The 16742-nt window shown below is 35.2% G+C and overlaps 1 protein-coding gene across 1 annotated transcript; it reads left to right on the top strand.

Annotated features, from left to right (window-relative positions):
• The first annotated feature begins 13264 nt into the window (after nt 1-13264).
• Nucleotides 13265-16742, top strand: LOC103336441 (uncharacterized). The gene is made up of 9 exons (XM_008239478.3): nt 13265-13611; nt 13729-13838; nt 14502-14620; nt 14734-14831; nt 15028-15115; nt 15206-15358; nt 15508-15616; nt 15827-15957; nt 16303-16742. Exons 1-9 carry the CDS (start codon nt 13550-13552, stop codon nt 16345-16347), a joined length of 915 nt encoding a protein of 304 aa, XP_008237700.2. The 5' UTR covers nt 13265-13549; the 3' UTR covers nt 16348-16742.

Raw genomic sequence — 16742 nt, 5'->3', positions numbered from 1 at the left:
TTTAATAAAAAAAATATAAAACTGTTCAATTCGAGTTGAACCGGTTTGGTTTGGTTTGGTTCAGTTCAGTTTTGAACTGGATTATTATTATTATTTTTTCAAAATATTTTTATACAAATTTCAACTAAAATTTTATTTTTTTGGCTTGAAAATTAACAAATTATCCAATTTCATATAAAAAGAAATATTGAGGCTAGAAAAGAGAGATGTTTTGAAATTGAACTTGGGTAAATATTAGTTATGAGATTAAAATATAGCATTGTTTCGAACCGGTGCCCGTTTCGGTTCCACATAAACAAATAACAAATCACATGTCATCTAGTACCTTCAAAGAACCCCCAAAGTGTCCTAACATAATAAAAGAATGTGATAAATAAAAATAATTTTAAAATTTAATTTCTAGTACATAAATATGTAAAACTATAAAAATGCACATATCATATATAAGCATGGCCCTAACTCCACAAATTGGCAAACTAAGCTTTCAAGCTTTTGTTGACGTTTTTAGTGAAATTATGCTACATAAATATAGATATATAGATCATATTTCTTAAAAATGTCAGATTTGGATAATTCTTCGTAGAGATGATTCTTGAATAGATACCCAAAAGAGCTATTTACACTAACACCCATTAAGGTTCTTAGTGTCTTCACAAAACCCCTTGAGATGTAGGAAACTACACTAACATCTCATAAGGTTTCAAATTTTCACAAAACTCCTCTAATTGACGTTATTAAATACATGTCTCCAAATGAAAATATTGACTTCAGATATTAGATTGCACATTCACTTTAAGGTCTAATTGTTGATGTTAATTTTTTCATTTGAAGAAGTTTTGTTAATTAAATCATCATTTTTTTTTAATTTACATAAAATGAAATTATAAAGGGTTTTAGGAATACAATTTGAAACCTTATGGGGTTTTTAGTGTAATTTCTAAGTTTTGTTAAAATATCAAAAACCTTAGGCGATGTTATTATAATAACTTTACCTAAAATAATATGCAATGTCATTGAGTAACAATGCATAATGGGCTAAGAATGTCTTGCTCAGTTTAGTAAAAACGTGGGATCCCTTCGTAGAATGGCTTGGATATTATATAACATTTTAATTGCTCATTGCATTTAAAAGATAGTGATCAAAGATGATTTTAAATTTTAATTTCTAGTACATATGTATATATATATATGTTAAATTATAAAAGGGGCATATAATATATAAGCTTGGCCCTAACTCCACAAATTGGAAACTTAAGCTTTCAAGCCTTTGGGGAGATTTTTTCTAATATTCTGCTACATAAATTGCAAATATCATATATATAGAACCATGCGCGCTTAAATTGTTTCTCAAGTTTGTTTTACCAAATAAAATGAGGCATCCAAATTCAATTTTAGTTAACATATTTTGTGCAAAATCATTAATTTGTTTGATTTTTTTTCTTATACCTTTCTCACTATTTGTTCATGCATATGCCGCCTTTGGAACTGATCCTCTTTTTCCTATAGGGTATGCTTGTTTCAATGGGTTTCCATCCAATGAGACTTATGAGGCAAACTTGATACAATTACAAAGAAAATTAAGTAATATAATTGATACAGCAAAGCAGCAGAATATGAAAGTGGTGTTGTTCTTAAAGAAAGTCCATTATTTGTTGACAAAAGTATGTGGCAAAGCTTCTGCAAAACAAGATTTGTATGCCCATTACAGGTTACGGCTTGGGTTGTCAATCTCGAATACGATTTATGATGCATCTCAATGTACTGGTGATATTTCTGGCATACATTATAAGATGTGTCTTGATGTAGCAGTAACTGAACTTCCAAATAAAATTCGTGGAAGGATTGGTGGCAGTGCATGTTATAGTAATTGTTAAAAAACACTTTTTTTTTCTCTCTCTTGAATGAGAGCTCCTCTCTAGTATGAGAGCCCTTTCACCTCTGTGTGAGATTGTTTCCAAATAAATCCACTAGATCTCAAGTGTTCCATCTGGAATTGAACACCAACAAATCCGCAACACCTTACATCTTTTATCAAAATTAAACACCATCCCACACCCAACCACCAACCCCTTTTTGCTTTAGTTTTTGAAATCCAAAAAATGGGCAGAGGAAGTAATAAATGCTACCTACTAAGCCGAAGAGCAGTAATGGATTCTAATATATTTGATGCCTAAGCCCAATTTTAGCTTTTCTTGCTGCCTTAATTTTGGCTCGAAATAGATGTGATGCCATTTATTTGCCCAACCACCAAATCTAAGTAATTTCCCCTCTTTGTTCCCCACAACTCCTATCCCCTGTAGCTCTTTCTCCCCCAGATCAGTATTTAATCCCCTTCCCACCAGCTTGCAACCCAAATCTTGTCTAGTCAAATCTGTATACCTCCACTTTGTCTCCTTTATCATGAATGCATTTCAAATTCCTCGGATCCTAGGAAAAAGTAGCCGTTGCCTTAGGAATTCCATTAAGTTATCCTTGTACTCTCCAGCAACCAGCTCTTCACCAAACCACAACCAAAGCATTAACTCGCATATCTTCATAACCCTCATATATGCCCTTTTCCTAATGCGTCTTTACAAATATGGCATGCACTTGAAAGGAGTAAAAACCCACATAGAGATAGTAAACTTTCAGTTCAGTTGGTATAAGCAAATTCAGGAAATAAGGGCTCAAGTCTCACATAGAGGTATCTCTGACCTCAAACCAAGCCTCAACATGAGCATGACTGGGGAACGTACCTGGAAAAAGGTATAGAGACAATCCTTCTTTGTAGATATGTAATCATCTTTGTTCTAAGTACTAGACAATTAATCATCTCGTTTCTTATGAGTATCGAACGTTCCATAAAAGCTAGCAAAGTTTTTTTTGAGTACATCAAATGTGAACATGAGAATAATAATTCCATTATTGAGGTTCTTGGTGCCTGAGTATGCTTTTAGAAATTTAACTTCGTAGTGAGGAATGCAGTGACTTGCGTCATGGCAAATAATTCTTTCACAGTAGCTTGAAGAAGAAGAAAAATTATGTAATGGGCGAGAAGGCTTTGAATATTAACTTTGGTGGTTCATTGAAGGGAATAGATGTTACGTATTAAGACAAGTCGAAAAATGATGATTTTCTTGACATCAAAAGCATGTTGAGACATTTTTTCGAGTTGTTACTCGCACCAAAAACTCTATCGTTGAAGAAAAAAGCAACGAATTTTGACCTTATAATGGATTAAGGCTTATAGGTTTCTTAAGTTTTTTTTTACTATATTCATATTTGGAAGTGAGTTCGATTTTTTGTTTTGATGGATGCCTGAACTTTTTGTCATGACTAACCTTATTAGTATTATGCAATATGATTGATTTTGAAAGATAGATGAATTTTTTTTCTTCATGTTTTCAGTTATGCAAAGTTTGTTTTCAAATTGCTTGGCCATCCATTCTTGAAGAGTCCAGAGCATAGATTGGAGTGAATTGCAAACAGAGGATGTGTTTCTACTTCCTCAGTTTCTTCTCTCTTAATCAAAAGAAACTATTTATCATTTATCTGTGTTATTGAAATCCAATGGGGGAATAAGAAACACTAACAACTCTAGTTGTTTGTCATCCATCACCCTCTCATAATCATACAATAGACTAAAAAGGATATCATGTTTAAACTTCTCATTTGACATATTCACACAAAATCTTATATGCATCCCTAAATCCAATTGATCTTTCTTAATGCGTCTTTTAAGAGTCTATTAAAAACACATATTTTTTGTAAACAACGTAATTAACTTCCCTTCCAACTTTACTTCATGAATCAGTTCCGAAAACAAGGATTTTTCATTAGAGATTGTGCCTTTGTAGATATGTATTAATCTTTGTTCTAAGTATTAGACAATTAATCATCTTGTTTCTTATGAATATCGAACGTTCCACAAAAGTTAGCATAGTTTTTTTGAGTACATCAAAGGTGAACATGAGAATAATAATTCTGTTATTGAAGTTCTTGGTGCATAAGTATACTTTTATAAACTTAACTTCGTAGTGAGGAATAATAGTAAAGACAAGGCATACGAGGGTGGTTTATATTATGAGAAAGATGGTGAAATCATACATGTTAAGTTTGTTAAGGTGGATAAGAAGGAGACAACTAGAAGTGCTTTTAAACATTCTTCAAGAATATCTTATAAGAACATTTTGTGCCCTTGGTTTTATGTGTTTTGTAAGCAGAAGCCTTTTGAGGGTTTACCTTGTAATGAAGAGTTGGTGAAGGATGTTTGGACAATTTGTTATGACCACTATGATGAGTCTTTATATGCTTGGGTTAGAAGAGTGGTGGGTGATAAAGGTTCTTCCTATAATGAAAGTAGCAAACTCCCTATTAAGAATGCATGAGACTGTTTTCATCTTTATAAGATAGAAACGATAAGGTAATTTTTTGAACTTTGTTAAGAGTTTTTGTTTTGTTATGTTTATATTATCTAATGTATGTGTTTTGTATATATTGTAGTCAATTGACTAATGTTGTGACTAGCATTCATGACAAAGGATTCTTTCATGGTAGCTTGAAGAAGAAGAAAAATCATGTAATGGGTGAGAAGGGTTTAAAGATTATTAACTTCAGTGATTCATTGGAGGGAATATATGTTTCATATCAAGACAAGTCGAAAAATGATGATTTTCTTAACATCAAAAGCATGTTGGGACATATGTTCGAGTCGTTGCTCACACCCAAAACTCCATCGTCAAAGAAAAAACAACAAATTTTGACATTAGGAAAGAATGGATTGAGGCTTATAGGTTTCATATTTGGAAGTAAGTTCAAATTTTTTTTTTGATGGATGCATGAATTTTTTGTTATAACTAACCTTATTAGTATTACGCTATATGATTGATTTTAAAGAGATGGATGAATTTTTTTTCTTCATGTTTTCAGTTATGCGAAGTTTGTTTCCAAATTACTTGGCCATTCATTCGTGAAGAGTACAAAGCATAGGTTGGAGTAAATTGCAAGCATAAGATGTGTTTCTACTTCCTCAAATTCTTCTTTCTTATTCAAAAGAAACCATTTATCATTTATCAGTGTTGTTGAAATCCAATGGGGAAAGAGAAACACTAACGACTCTAGTTGTTTATCAACCATCACCCTTTCATAATTATACAATAGACTAAAATATATATCATTTTTAAACTCCTCGTTTGACTTCTTCACACAAAATCTTATATGCATCCCTAGCATCCAATTGATATTCTTTAATGTGTCTTTCAACAATTGATTAAAAACACATATCTTATGTAAACAACCTGATTAACTTCCCATCCAACTCTACTTCATGAATCAGTTCCGGAAACAAGGATTTTTCATTAGAGATTATGCCTTTGTAGGTATGTAATCATCTTTGTTCTAAGTATTAGACAAAAATCATCTCGTTTCTTATGAATATCGAACGTTCCACAAAAGCTAGCAAAGTTTTTTTGAGTACATCAAAGGTGAGAACGAGAATAATAATTTCGTTATTGAGGTTGTTGGCGCTCGAGTATGATTTTATAAATTTAACTTCGTAGTGAGGAATAATAGTAAAGGCAAGGCATACAAGGGTGGTTTATATTATAAGAAAGATGGTGAAATCATGCATGTTAAGTTTGTATACGTTGTAGTATAGAACCGGAACGGGAACCGGTTTTGTTTGGTTTTTTGAATTGGGTTTGACTTTTTGGTCAACATGATTGTTTTTGATTTTTTCCAGTCTGATTTGGTTTGGTTGATCAGTTCTTCGGTTCCGATGCCCACCCCTAGTAGCTAGGGAGTTTTGCCCAGAGAAAAAGTTGCAGAAAGAGAGAAAGTGAGGTTATTTTTATTATTTTTTGCTTTTCAGTTTTTTAATACTAAATAATTATTTAAATTTAATTCTATTTTGTCTAAATTATTTTATTTCAATTAAACAAAACATGGGTCCCACATTCGCCATTTTAAAAGTAATGTGATTAACTCTGTGAACAAAAATTAATTTTGAAGAAGAAGTAATCGTAAAATTGTTGTGGAGAAGGTAACCTAATGTAATATAAGACATTATATATGAAAAAAGAAAAAGAAAAAGAAATTCTCTCATAATCCAAATCACCAGGATTTCTAAAAACTCATGGAACTACCTTCTAAGTTTCTCATGCATGATACTTCCCAAAATATAAAATGAATTCATAATTTTTTTAGTTATGGGGCATCACTGCATACACCAATTAATGTTGTCTCTATTTTTTTTTAAACCTAGATTTTAACATAGGACATCCTTCAACATTGGGAACAAGAATATCATTCTACTAAGAGCTAATTGATCAACATTGTCCTTTTTTTAAAATTTATTTATTTATTTATCATATTGTCATTAGATTATCATCATTCTCATTTTAGAATTTATAACTACTTCCTATTTCTTCTCTCATAGTTTGATAACAAAATAAATGTCATAATTAAATATATGCCAAATGATTGAACCACATTGTATTAACGTACAAAAAATCAAAATTTGTCAATTATCAACTAATTATTACTATATTATTGATTATAAAACTAAAAATGATGTGAAATAGACTAAATAAGATAGTGACATCGAATATGAGACTAGAATTGTGTTTACTTTGCGCTGAAGAAGAAGAGAAGCTGCAAAGAATAAGTCACAAAGAATAAGAAGAGAAGCCTCCAAAGGAAGAAGACACAATAGGGAAAATCTTGAAAAATTTTGGAGTTGTAGAGCCGTAGGAAGTGCGCTTGGGTTTGGGGTTCAAGCAATTACTTTGCCCATGATTTTGACCCTTCCCCACAAAGATCTCGTCGCTCAGGCTCACAATGGTTCGGGAGACACCACTCCCTCTTCCCCCTTCTCCAAACTTCAACCAAAAAAACAAAAGGGTTTAGAATTTGCACACAACTGATAAGAATTTGAATGACTATACATGCAATTGCATATCCATACTTGTAAATACTTAACGATGATTGGCAATTGCATGTCGCCGGTTCAAAAATAGCATATTTAGTATGCCCTTGCATATTCCCGTATGCAGTTGCACCTTGACTATTATGTCATATTGTCCGCCTACATGCAATTTCCCATAATTGCAAACAACGGGTCGATTTTTGCACAAACCTATGTGAAATTGCATATACTATTTCTCGAAATGACGTCAACATCTAAAATTTGATCGCAACAATAGTACCAGAATTGCGAATATTCTAATGTCTTAATTCGGAATGAAATAGCTCTTGTGTTACATTTAAATCTTTTTTATTTGGAGTTCGTAATAATTATAGAATATTTTTAAATTTTATTCTATCCAAATACTAAAGAGACACGTTTGTGGGTAAAGGTAGTGAAAATGACAATTTTACCATTTAAACATGCACTTTACTCAGCGAACGCAAGGATGGTGTTTGAAATGTAAAAATCACGTTTAAATGGTAAATTACCAAACAAACACCTCCATTACCATATAAATGTCACCCCTGCGTTTGATGAGTAAAGAGACACATTTGTGGGTAAAGGGGAAATTTTACCATTTAAACATTTGTGGGTTTGTTTCGTTGTGCAGTACTCTGGAACAACTGGCGAGGTCCTTGGCTGTTGTTTCCACCGAGATGACTTGTCGAGATCGAGATTGAGGTTCCTTTGATATCACTATAAAATTCCACCATAATCTCAATCTCATACCTTCGTGCACAAATCCACAAGCAAAAACAAAAAGATGAGGACGAAAGTATAGGAGATCAAGATCGAGATCGAGATCGAGGTTATCCAATTTGGCTAGCTGATGCTTGATCCCTTGAAAAAGTGTCAGGGCCAGCAATGGAGAGGAGACACAGACATTCACACAATCCAAAAAGTCCAAAGAGAAAGATGATTTCAAAACAAGAAATGGAAGAACAAAAACTGAAAATTGGGCTTGAAGATGAAGATGAGAGACTGGAGCTCGTGAAATGAGCTCAGCTCTAGCTTCAATGCCAGATAAAGGAATTAGAATTCCAATTATATGTTAAAAGGGTAATAAAGGTATTTCATCTTATTAATTAAATTAAAAAATATACAGCTGTCAATTTTTGGGTGTGTTTATAGTTTTTGAATGGTATAATGTTTTTTTTAATAAGAATATGTCTAAGATTGGGTATATAACTAAATTTGTATTATAATTTTAAGTTTGTTTTATGTAGTTTTACAAAAATTGAATTCATGTTCTATGTTATTAACTGAAATATTTTTCTCAAAATGATTAATCCTTCTAAGTCTCTTATCTTTCTCTGTTTTTGTTCATGCTCAAAATTTTGTTGGTCACATTGTTTGGTGACAATAGCCACAAGATTTGATGGAGCAACTCCTTAACCAGGAAATGTAACTGATTGTAATCATTGACAGACAAGAACCGAATCAAACTTTATATGAGCTCGCTGCTAAAATATGAAAACTATAAGAGAATATTTGTTTGTGGGAATTTTCTATGTATTCTTCTCCTTGTAGGAGGTCATATTTATAATACAACAAAACCTGAATGGGCAAGTAAATAATAAATTCATAAATCTATTTACAGTAGGAAATCAGGAATTAAAGTAAATCAATTACAAATAAAATAGGAATCCTTGGTGTGTAAGGAAAGTAAGTCAATATCCACAAGTCACGTAACACTCCCCCTCACGTTGGTGCATAGATGTCGCCAATGCCCAGTGATCCATGAATTGTGGAATGCTTTACTGGAAATCGCCTTTGTCAAAATATCCGCCAATTGATCCTCGGATTTCACAAAAGGAAATCAAACACTTTAGCCTCAAGCTTCGTTTGATGAAGTGTGATCCACCTCAACATGTTTAATGCGATCATGTGAACGGATTACGTGCAATGGCTATAGCAGCCTTGTTGTCACAAAAGAGATTCATTGTTGATGTAGGTTTATACCCAAGTTCGTAAGCAACTTTCTTAACCAAAGAAGTTCACATATCCCTTTAGTCATGCCTCTGAACCGCCTTTGGATAAAGCTACTACATTCATTTCTTGCTCCTCCATGTCACCAAATTACCTCCCACAAATGTGAAGTAACCCGATGTGGATTTTCTATCTGTTACATTACACCTTAATCTGCATCGAATAACCATCAATATTTAGATGACCATGCTTTGAGAACATAAGTCCTTTTCCAGTATGGACTTCAAATATCTAAGTATCCAAGAATGCATTCATGTGGTCTTCACTTGGAAGTGCATAAATTGTGACAACGCTCACTGCATAAGCAATGTCTGGTCAGTATGTGACAAATAGATCAATCTTCCCACTAACCTTTGGTATATTTCTTTGTTAGTTGGAACTTGATTGGATATTCTCAAGATGATGATTCAACAATAGGAGTGTCCGCAGGTTTGCAATCTAGCATTCTGTGCATCAACAAGTCCAAGACATATTTCCTTTGAGAGAGAAATATGCCTCATTATGATCGAGCCACCTCAATTCCCAAGAAATACTTGAGTCCACCTAGATCCTTCATCTCAAACTCTGTAGCTGATAGTCTTGTAGGCGTGATATTTCACATTTATCATTCCCATTAATAATCATATCATCAACATAAATTATTAATGTTGTTACCTTCCCTTTCCGATGTTTCAAGAACAAAGTATGATCTGAGTTGCCTGTTTGAAACCATTGTTCTTCATTGCCATGGTGAACCGTCCAAACCATGCACGTGGTGATTTCAACCCATACAATGCTTTTCGTAGCCTGCAAACTGTTCCAGTTTGAGTAGTAATTATAACCAGGAGGAATGTCCATGTACACCTCCTCCGTGAGTTCGCCATGTAGAAAAGCATTCCTTACATCAAAGTGTAGTGGCCAATCAAATTAGCTGCAAGGGACAATAAGACTGACGGTGTTTAACTTTGCAATGGAGCAAAGGTTTCTTCATAGTCTATACCATAGGTCTGTGTGTACCCTTTTGCCACAAGTCTTGCCTTGTATCGCTCGATAGATCCATCTGCATTGTGTTTTATAGTAAACACCCATCTACATCCGATAGTCTTTTTCTCGTGGTATAGTCTCCAATGTCCAAGTCTGATTTTTCTCAAGAGCTTTCATCTCCTCTTTTATAGCTTGGACCCACTTAGGATCTTTCAATGCTTGAGACCTTGGTTGGAATATGGATAGCGACAACCGATGCACAAAAGCCTTGAGTGGTTGAATGACTTCTCAAGTAGATACATGATTTGCAATTGGATACTTGGATGTCTTGCTAATATCAGGTGAATAAGCGATTTGGTGGCTTCCCACGATTTTGCCTGAAAGGTAATTGATATCCAATAGTTTTATCCTCTAAATGCACAAGTCTAGTAGAGTACTTACCTCAAGGATATTCTCGGAGATTGGTCTGGTACTGTTGAGTTAGAGGGGGTCTTCATCTTGTTGTTCTGTATTTGCAGAGGTGTGAGACTCGGATCAGAAATATCTTCGTATGGATCGGTGGGTGTAATTGATCGCTATGAATGGGCGATTGGTCGCCGGCAAAGAGAAATCTTGTGCTCCAGACTCGGGATGATCAATTATTTCTGTACATAGGAGAATTTCTTCGTTTTCCAAGTTGCTCCAATTCTGCTCTTCATTTCGTATCTCCCCCAAGCGTAGAATTGGATGATGGGTCATAGAAGAACAGCTGATTCAGAAAGGTCACATCCAAAGTGACATAGGTATGCGTCAGTAGGAGGGTGATAACAACGGTAGCCTTTACGATGAGTGGCATAACCCACAAAAACACAACGAAGCGCACATGGATCAAGTTTGCTACGTTGATTTTTGTGGAGATGAACGAAGCCACACATCCAAAGATTCGGTGTGAGTACCAAACAGAGGCGAGTGCATGTTGCGCAAGCTTTTTGTAAGGGAGTTTTAAAAGTCAATACACAGAAGGCATGCGGTTGATTAGGTGAACTGCGGTGACAATAGCATCATCCCGGTGATGGCGAGGAACATGAGCGCCAATCGAAGTGCTCGGCGGTTTCAAGAAGATGTCGATTCTTTCGTTCGGAACACCATTTTGTTGCGGTGTCCGAGGACAAGTCGTCTCATGGATAATTCCATGTTGTTGGAAGTAAGTCGAAAGTCATGATTGACAAATTCTCCACCATTGTCAGAGCGAAGAATCTGGATTTGAGCATTAAACTGAGTTTTCATCTGTTTGTGGAATGATTGAAAGCGGAAAACACTTCGTTTTTATTCTTGACAAATAAAGCCATGTCATCCGTGTACAATCATCTATGAATGTGACAAACCATCTAACACCAGAGGGAGCAGTGATAGGTGAAGGTCCCCAGACATCAGAGTGAATTAACGTAAATGGAGTAGTACACTTGTTCGTACTCAACGGGTAGGGCACACGGTGACTCTTAGCCAAAATACAAGTATCACATGTGAAGTCGAGTCCTTGAAACACGAGAATAAATCTGTATAAGATGCTTCATATAACTAAAAGGCGGATGTCCCAATCGACGTGCCACAACCAAATTTGCTTTTGTTTGCTATCAAAGGGATGCGTCTGCTATTAGCTCGCCAGATGAAGTCATCGACATAATATAGCCCCCTCTCTTAGTACCACGACCAAGAATCTCCTTAGTGTGAATATCTGAAGCAAACAAAAACTCGGGTAAATGAGTACACAACAATTCAATTGTTGATGGTGACTAACGGACAACAATTTAGTAGATAAAGATGGAACAAGTAAAGTATTAGCGATGTGAGAGAGGATGAGAGTGCAACAGCATCACGGGATAAATAACGTCATTGGCATTTGCAATACTGAGTTCGTCGAGGTTGTGTAGTATTCAGAAAATCATCGGGATCAAAGCGTCATATGATCGATTGCACTGAATCAATTATCCAACTCGGAATCAATCTTATCGAAGTATGGAATCCATAACCGATTACCATTCTTGGTCGTATTGCATTGTCCTCGATCTTTAAAAGTAGCCCACCAATCGGGGTAGCCATGCAATTTAAAACAAGTCTCACGAGTGTGTCTCGGATCACCACAATATGCGCAATCTAGTCCATGTGCCGGTGTCGTTAGTCGAAGTCATAATGCATGCGTGGAAGATGCATAGGATATAGGTAGAGTAGGAATTGGATTGGGATCAGGCACGAGTCGGGACTAGAGTCGAAGTCGAAATCGGGATCGAGGTCTGAATCATAGACAAATTCGGGGTTGTGGTCATCATCGGAGTTGGGGTCGAGATCGTCTTCTGAGTCGAGGTCGGGTCGTCGTCGTCATAGTCGAGGTCGGGGTTGGGGTCGTCAAAATAGGATCTGATTGAGGATCAAATTCGGGGCCAAAGTGCGCATCTGTAGGAGGTGAGCCATTTGGGCACTCAACTCAGTATGGTTGGTTGATAAGGAGAAAAGGAGGCGGTGCTACCTCCATGAGGTTGAAAAATCATCAACCCCATAGCGGCGGGGTTTGAAACTAGAGTGAGCAATTCCAAGATCGTGGCTCGATACCATGCTAAAATATGAAAACTATAAGAGAATATTTGTTTGTGGGAATTTTCTATGTATTCTTCTCCTTGTAGGAGGTCATATTTATAATACAACAAAACCTGAATGGGCAAGTAAATAATAAATTTCTAAATCTATTTACAGTAGGAAATCAGGAATTAAAGTAAATCAATTACAAATAAAATAGGAATCCTTGGTGTGTAAGGAAAGTAACTGATTGTCAATATTCACAACCGTCACGCCAACTTTATATGAGCTCGCTAAGTGTTGGGGATCAATCGTTTCAGAATTCGACCACATATCTTGTAGAAGATGTATTGGAAAGTGTTGGGGATGATCATCCATTGTTGTTTTAAAACCCAAAGTTGATGCCTAAATTCTCGTCCTTACCAACTCTGGCTAATATCATCACACCTCTAGCATCTCATTGCTGTGGAAAATTATGAATTGTTGATATACAAATTTTCTTCATAACCGACATGAAAAGTTGGTATCAAAAAAGAAAAAGAAAAAAGGATCAACCCATAATACAGATCAATAAATGTAATAAAAATAGACTAATTTGAAGGACACAAAGAAACATGGGAAGAAAAATACAAAACGAAAATTACCAATGTTTTTCCAGAACGGTGAAATCCAATTACTTTCCTGCAACAAATCAATCCAAACATAAAACCTTTTAATTATGTTTTCGCAGTTTTACCCCATTTATATTGATATTTTTGTATTGGTGTTTTTAATAAAGCAAGGGTATTTTTGGGGTTTCCGAATGTTTCACATCCCTAATTTTCTTCTTCTTCTTCCCCAGCACATCAAAGCGCTTCTTCTATTTTCATTAAAAAAACGGCGCCGTTTCTTCTTTCTCTCGCTCTCCTCCTCCGTCTCTGCCTCTCTCTCTCTCTCTCCCTCTTCTCTGTCATTTATTAGCAGAACCCTATTCTCTTTCTCCCACTCTTTGCCTCTGCAACTTGTATGGAGTTTTCAAATTTATTTATTTATTTATAATATACTGGGTCAGTTGCGGTCATACGCTCAGCAAAAATCGAAATCGAAAGTGTTTGATTAAATATGCAGAACGACGAGGTCATATGGCAGGTTATCAGGCACAAACACTGCAGCTTCATGTCCAAGTATGCCATTTTCTTTCTCTAATGTTCTTTTTGTCTGTAAATTTTTATAATTTACCTGGTTTTTTTTTATTACTATTTTTGAGTATTAATTGGTTTTTTTCTTCCTGTTTTTGTCAGAATTGAAACTGGGATATTCTGTAGAAACCCATATAACGTCACTGGGATTTGTAACCGAAGCTCGTGCCCTCTGGCTAATAGTCGCTATGCCACCATTCGCGACCATGATGGTACTTGTTTCTCATTTTGCTTCGTGAATATGCTTTGAAGATGGCGAAGAATGACTGTATTTTAAGGTCATTTCCTGCTTTAACAAAGTGTTTTGCTTAATATTTAGTTGACACTTGATCAGAGGTTGAGGGAATTTAGGCAGAGCTACGAATTTGGAATTTAGGTACTCTTTAGTAGACTAAAGTCGATTATGTTAGCAGATTCTTCATAATCCTTTTAGCTCAGGGCCAATTTTTTTTAATCCATTATGAATAGGCACCCATATACTTTCTCCTTGATCAACACAAAAGCCTCTTAGCTGCTTCCGTTCACATACATAAACCTTCTGCCTTTCATCCATGGAGATGCCATCTTTGAACACGATATACTGTATGTCAAAAAGAAGCATCTAGAAAATGCTGCCCGCAACTTTCCCTCTGCAAAACTAAGAGCACTTAATGTACGACATCTTATAACTACAATATAAGAGATCAAACAATCTCCAATCTCCTTTGAAACCTCTTTGTTTTCTAACATATATCTGAAAAGCTTATATGGTCTTGTTGATTTTCTAAGAGTGCAAGTTTACTTAAAATTTCTAATTATGCTGATACCAATGAATTTGTTTCTGTACTAGCAGCAATGCATATAATGTTTTCCTATGTTATGTTTGTGTCCTGCAGGAGTCTTCTATCTTTATATGAAAACTATAGAAAGAGCTCATATGCCAAACAAATTGTGGGAAAGAGTTAAGTTACCCAGGAATTATGAGAAAGCACTTGAAATTATTGATAAACATCTGGTATTGAAAATCTGAACCCTCTTTTTAACTGTTTCTGATTAAATGTATGTTAGTTTTCATAAAGTTAGAGGTTCTTGAAGTGATTAGTCAGCATGACCTTCCTGAATTGGCAGATGTACTGGCCTAAGTTTCTTGTGCACAAAACAAAGCAACGGCTGACTAAAATGACCCAGATGAGGATACGCATGAGGAAGCTTGCTTTGAAAACAAGGTCTGTATCATCTCATTGTGTAATGCTTCGTGTCCATGTGATAAATGTCCACTTCGTCAAATAATTATGTTTTTTAAAATAATAAAAATTTGTCCGAAAAGTGACTCCAGAGAACTGACTTCTTTACCTTTTTAATGTTGATATTGAAGAAGTTGTATTGAGCCATTGTATTGATGCAATTTATTGTGTTTACCAGGGAGAAAATAATGACGACACCAAGGAAAGAGAAAAAGAGAGAGGCTAGAAGAGAGGAAAAGGCTGAAAAAGCTGCAGTGTTGGATAAGGTTTTAACTTAACTGCCATACACTATAAATGTACTGGACTTGATCTGTTATTGTCGCTAGCTCTCATAAAGATTTACTGTCCTTCTGCAGAGCATTGAGAGAGAACTATTAGAACGCCTCAAGAAAGGAGTTTATGGTGATGCTTATAAAGATATATATAATTACCCCTTTGATAAATACCAAAAAGTTCTTGAAGGGGAAGAAATGCAGTTGGATACTGAGAGAGAAGAAGAAGAGGAGGAGGTATTCTTTCGCAAGTTTATCATTTCCTTCTTTTTGGATGATCTAATATCTCAATTATTAGTATTTTGAAATGTGCAGTATTTCATGGTATTCTTACTTCAAATTGTGTACTTTCATAATCTAAATACTTTTATGGTTGGAATAAGCAGGAACCTGAGATAGAATATGTTGAAGGTTATGATGAACTTGAAGAGGAAGATGATATAGAAGATTTTGCTGGTTTTTCAATGGACAATTCTCAAGCAGATGATGATAATGGTAAAGCTAAATTCTAGTCTTAACAGAATATGAAATGGATGCATGCATAGTCCACACAAAATTTGCATAACAGACTCTAATTTTCTAGTCAGCTGTGACTAAAGAAAAAGGTTTATAATGCCTTGTTCCTACTGTTGTATAAAATTATGGGGAAGAGTTTGTGTGCTTGTGCGTATCAAATGGACTCATTGAAGGATCTTAATGATGCAGTTGGAAGTGATGAAGAGGCAGAAGCAGTTACTCGCAAGAGAGAGAGAAAGGAATCTGCATTTGCTTCTAGAAGATTTGAGAAAGATGAACCTGCTGCCAAATCGAAGAAGAAGCCGAGGGTACTTGTTGAGGTAATGGCTGGTTACATCTTTCAGTCTTGAGATATTTAGTTGGTTCGGCATAGTTTTCTCGCTTTTTCTTCTGTGAAAAGCATTGATATATCACTTTAACTAGAAACTATCTTTCCTATCCTTAGGACCAAGGGGTTGCTATTAGACCATATCGTATGTTAAATCCAAGCCGCATCCATCTTATCTCCCTTTTAGTTGTAATTGATTAGTAGAGCAGTACACTTAATGTAAATAATACCCTTTTTTAAATAATTGTGAAATCACTATAAATAACTTGCTACATCTACACGTCTGTTGTGATATGTAACTCATCCCTCGAATCTGAATCTATTCCTTATTTATCAGGTTGAGCATGAAGATGCTGGTGTTAGGCAAAAGGCAGTCCACTGAGAACTTTTGCTTATTTCATTATTTGATCTGGAAAAGAGATGGTTGCAATGCTCTTCTTCTGAGGTTGGCCATCGATTTTTCTAAAAGCTTGCTGTGCAAGGAAGAATCTTGCTGATGGTGACCAAATTTTGAAAGATTTTGATAGCTGAACAATTTTTTTAAATAACCGTAGAAAGTTAATTTGTTGTTTTTAGTGTTGGGAAGTCATTGTATTGCTTGCTTTGAGTTGGAGCTGGCTTTGGCCTGTGGGTTGATTTTAGGCCAAGGGGCATTGTTAGTTAGTCCTTGGTTTTCTGTATTGTAAACGTCTTCTTTAACAAAGAAAAACAATAGTCTGTTGGAAGGATCCTGGCTTTTTCCTTATATAATTAAATTTTCTTTTGTTTTGGATTTTA

Source organism: Prunus mume, linkage group LG6, assembly GCF_029339155.1.
Source record: "Prunus mume cultivar Tortuosa linkage group LG6, ASM2933915v1, whole genome shotgun sequence".
In the NCBI taxonomy this organism is placed as follows: domain Eukaryota; kingdom Viridiplantae; phylum Streptophyta; class Magnoliopsida; order Rosales; family Rosaceae; genus Prunus; species Prunus mume.
Note: the sequence above shows the minus strand (reverse complement) of the source record. Positions and strands in the feature narration are given on the sequence as shown.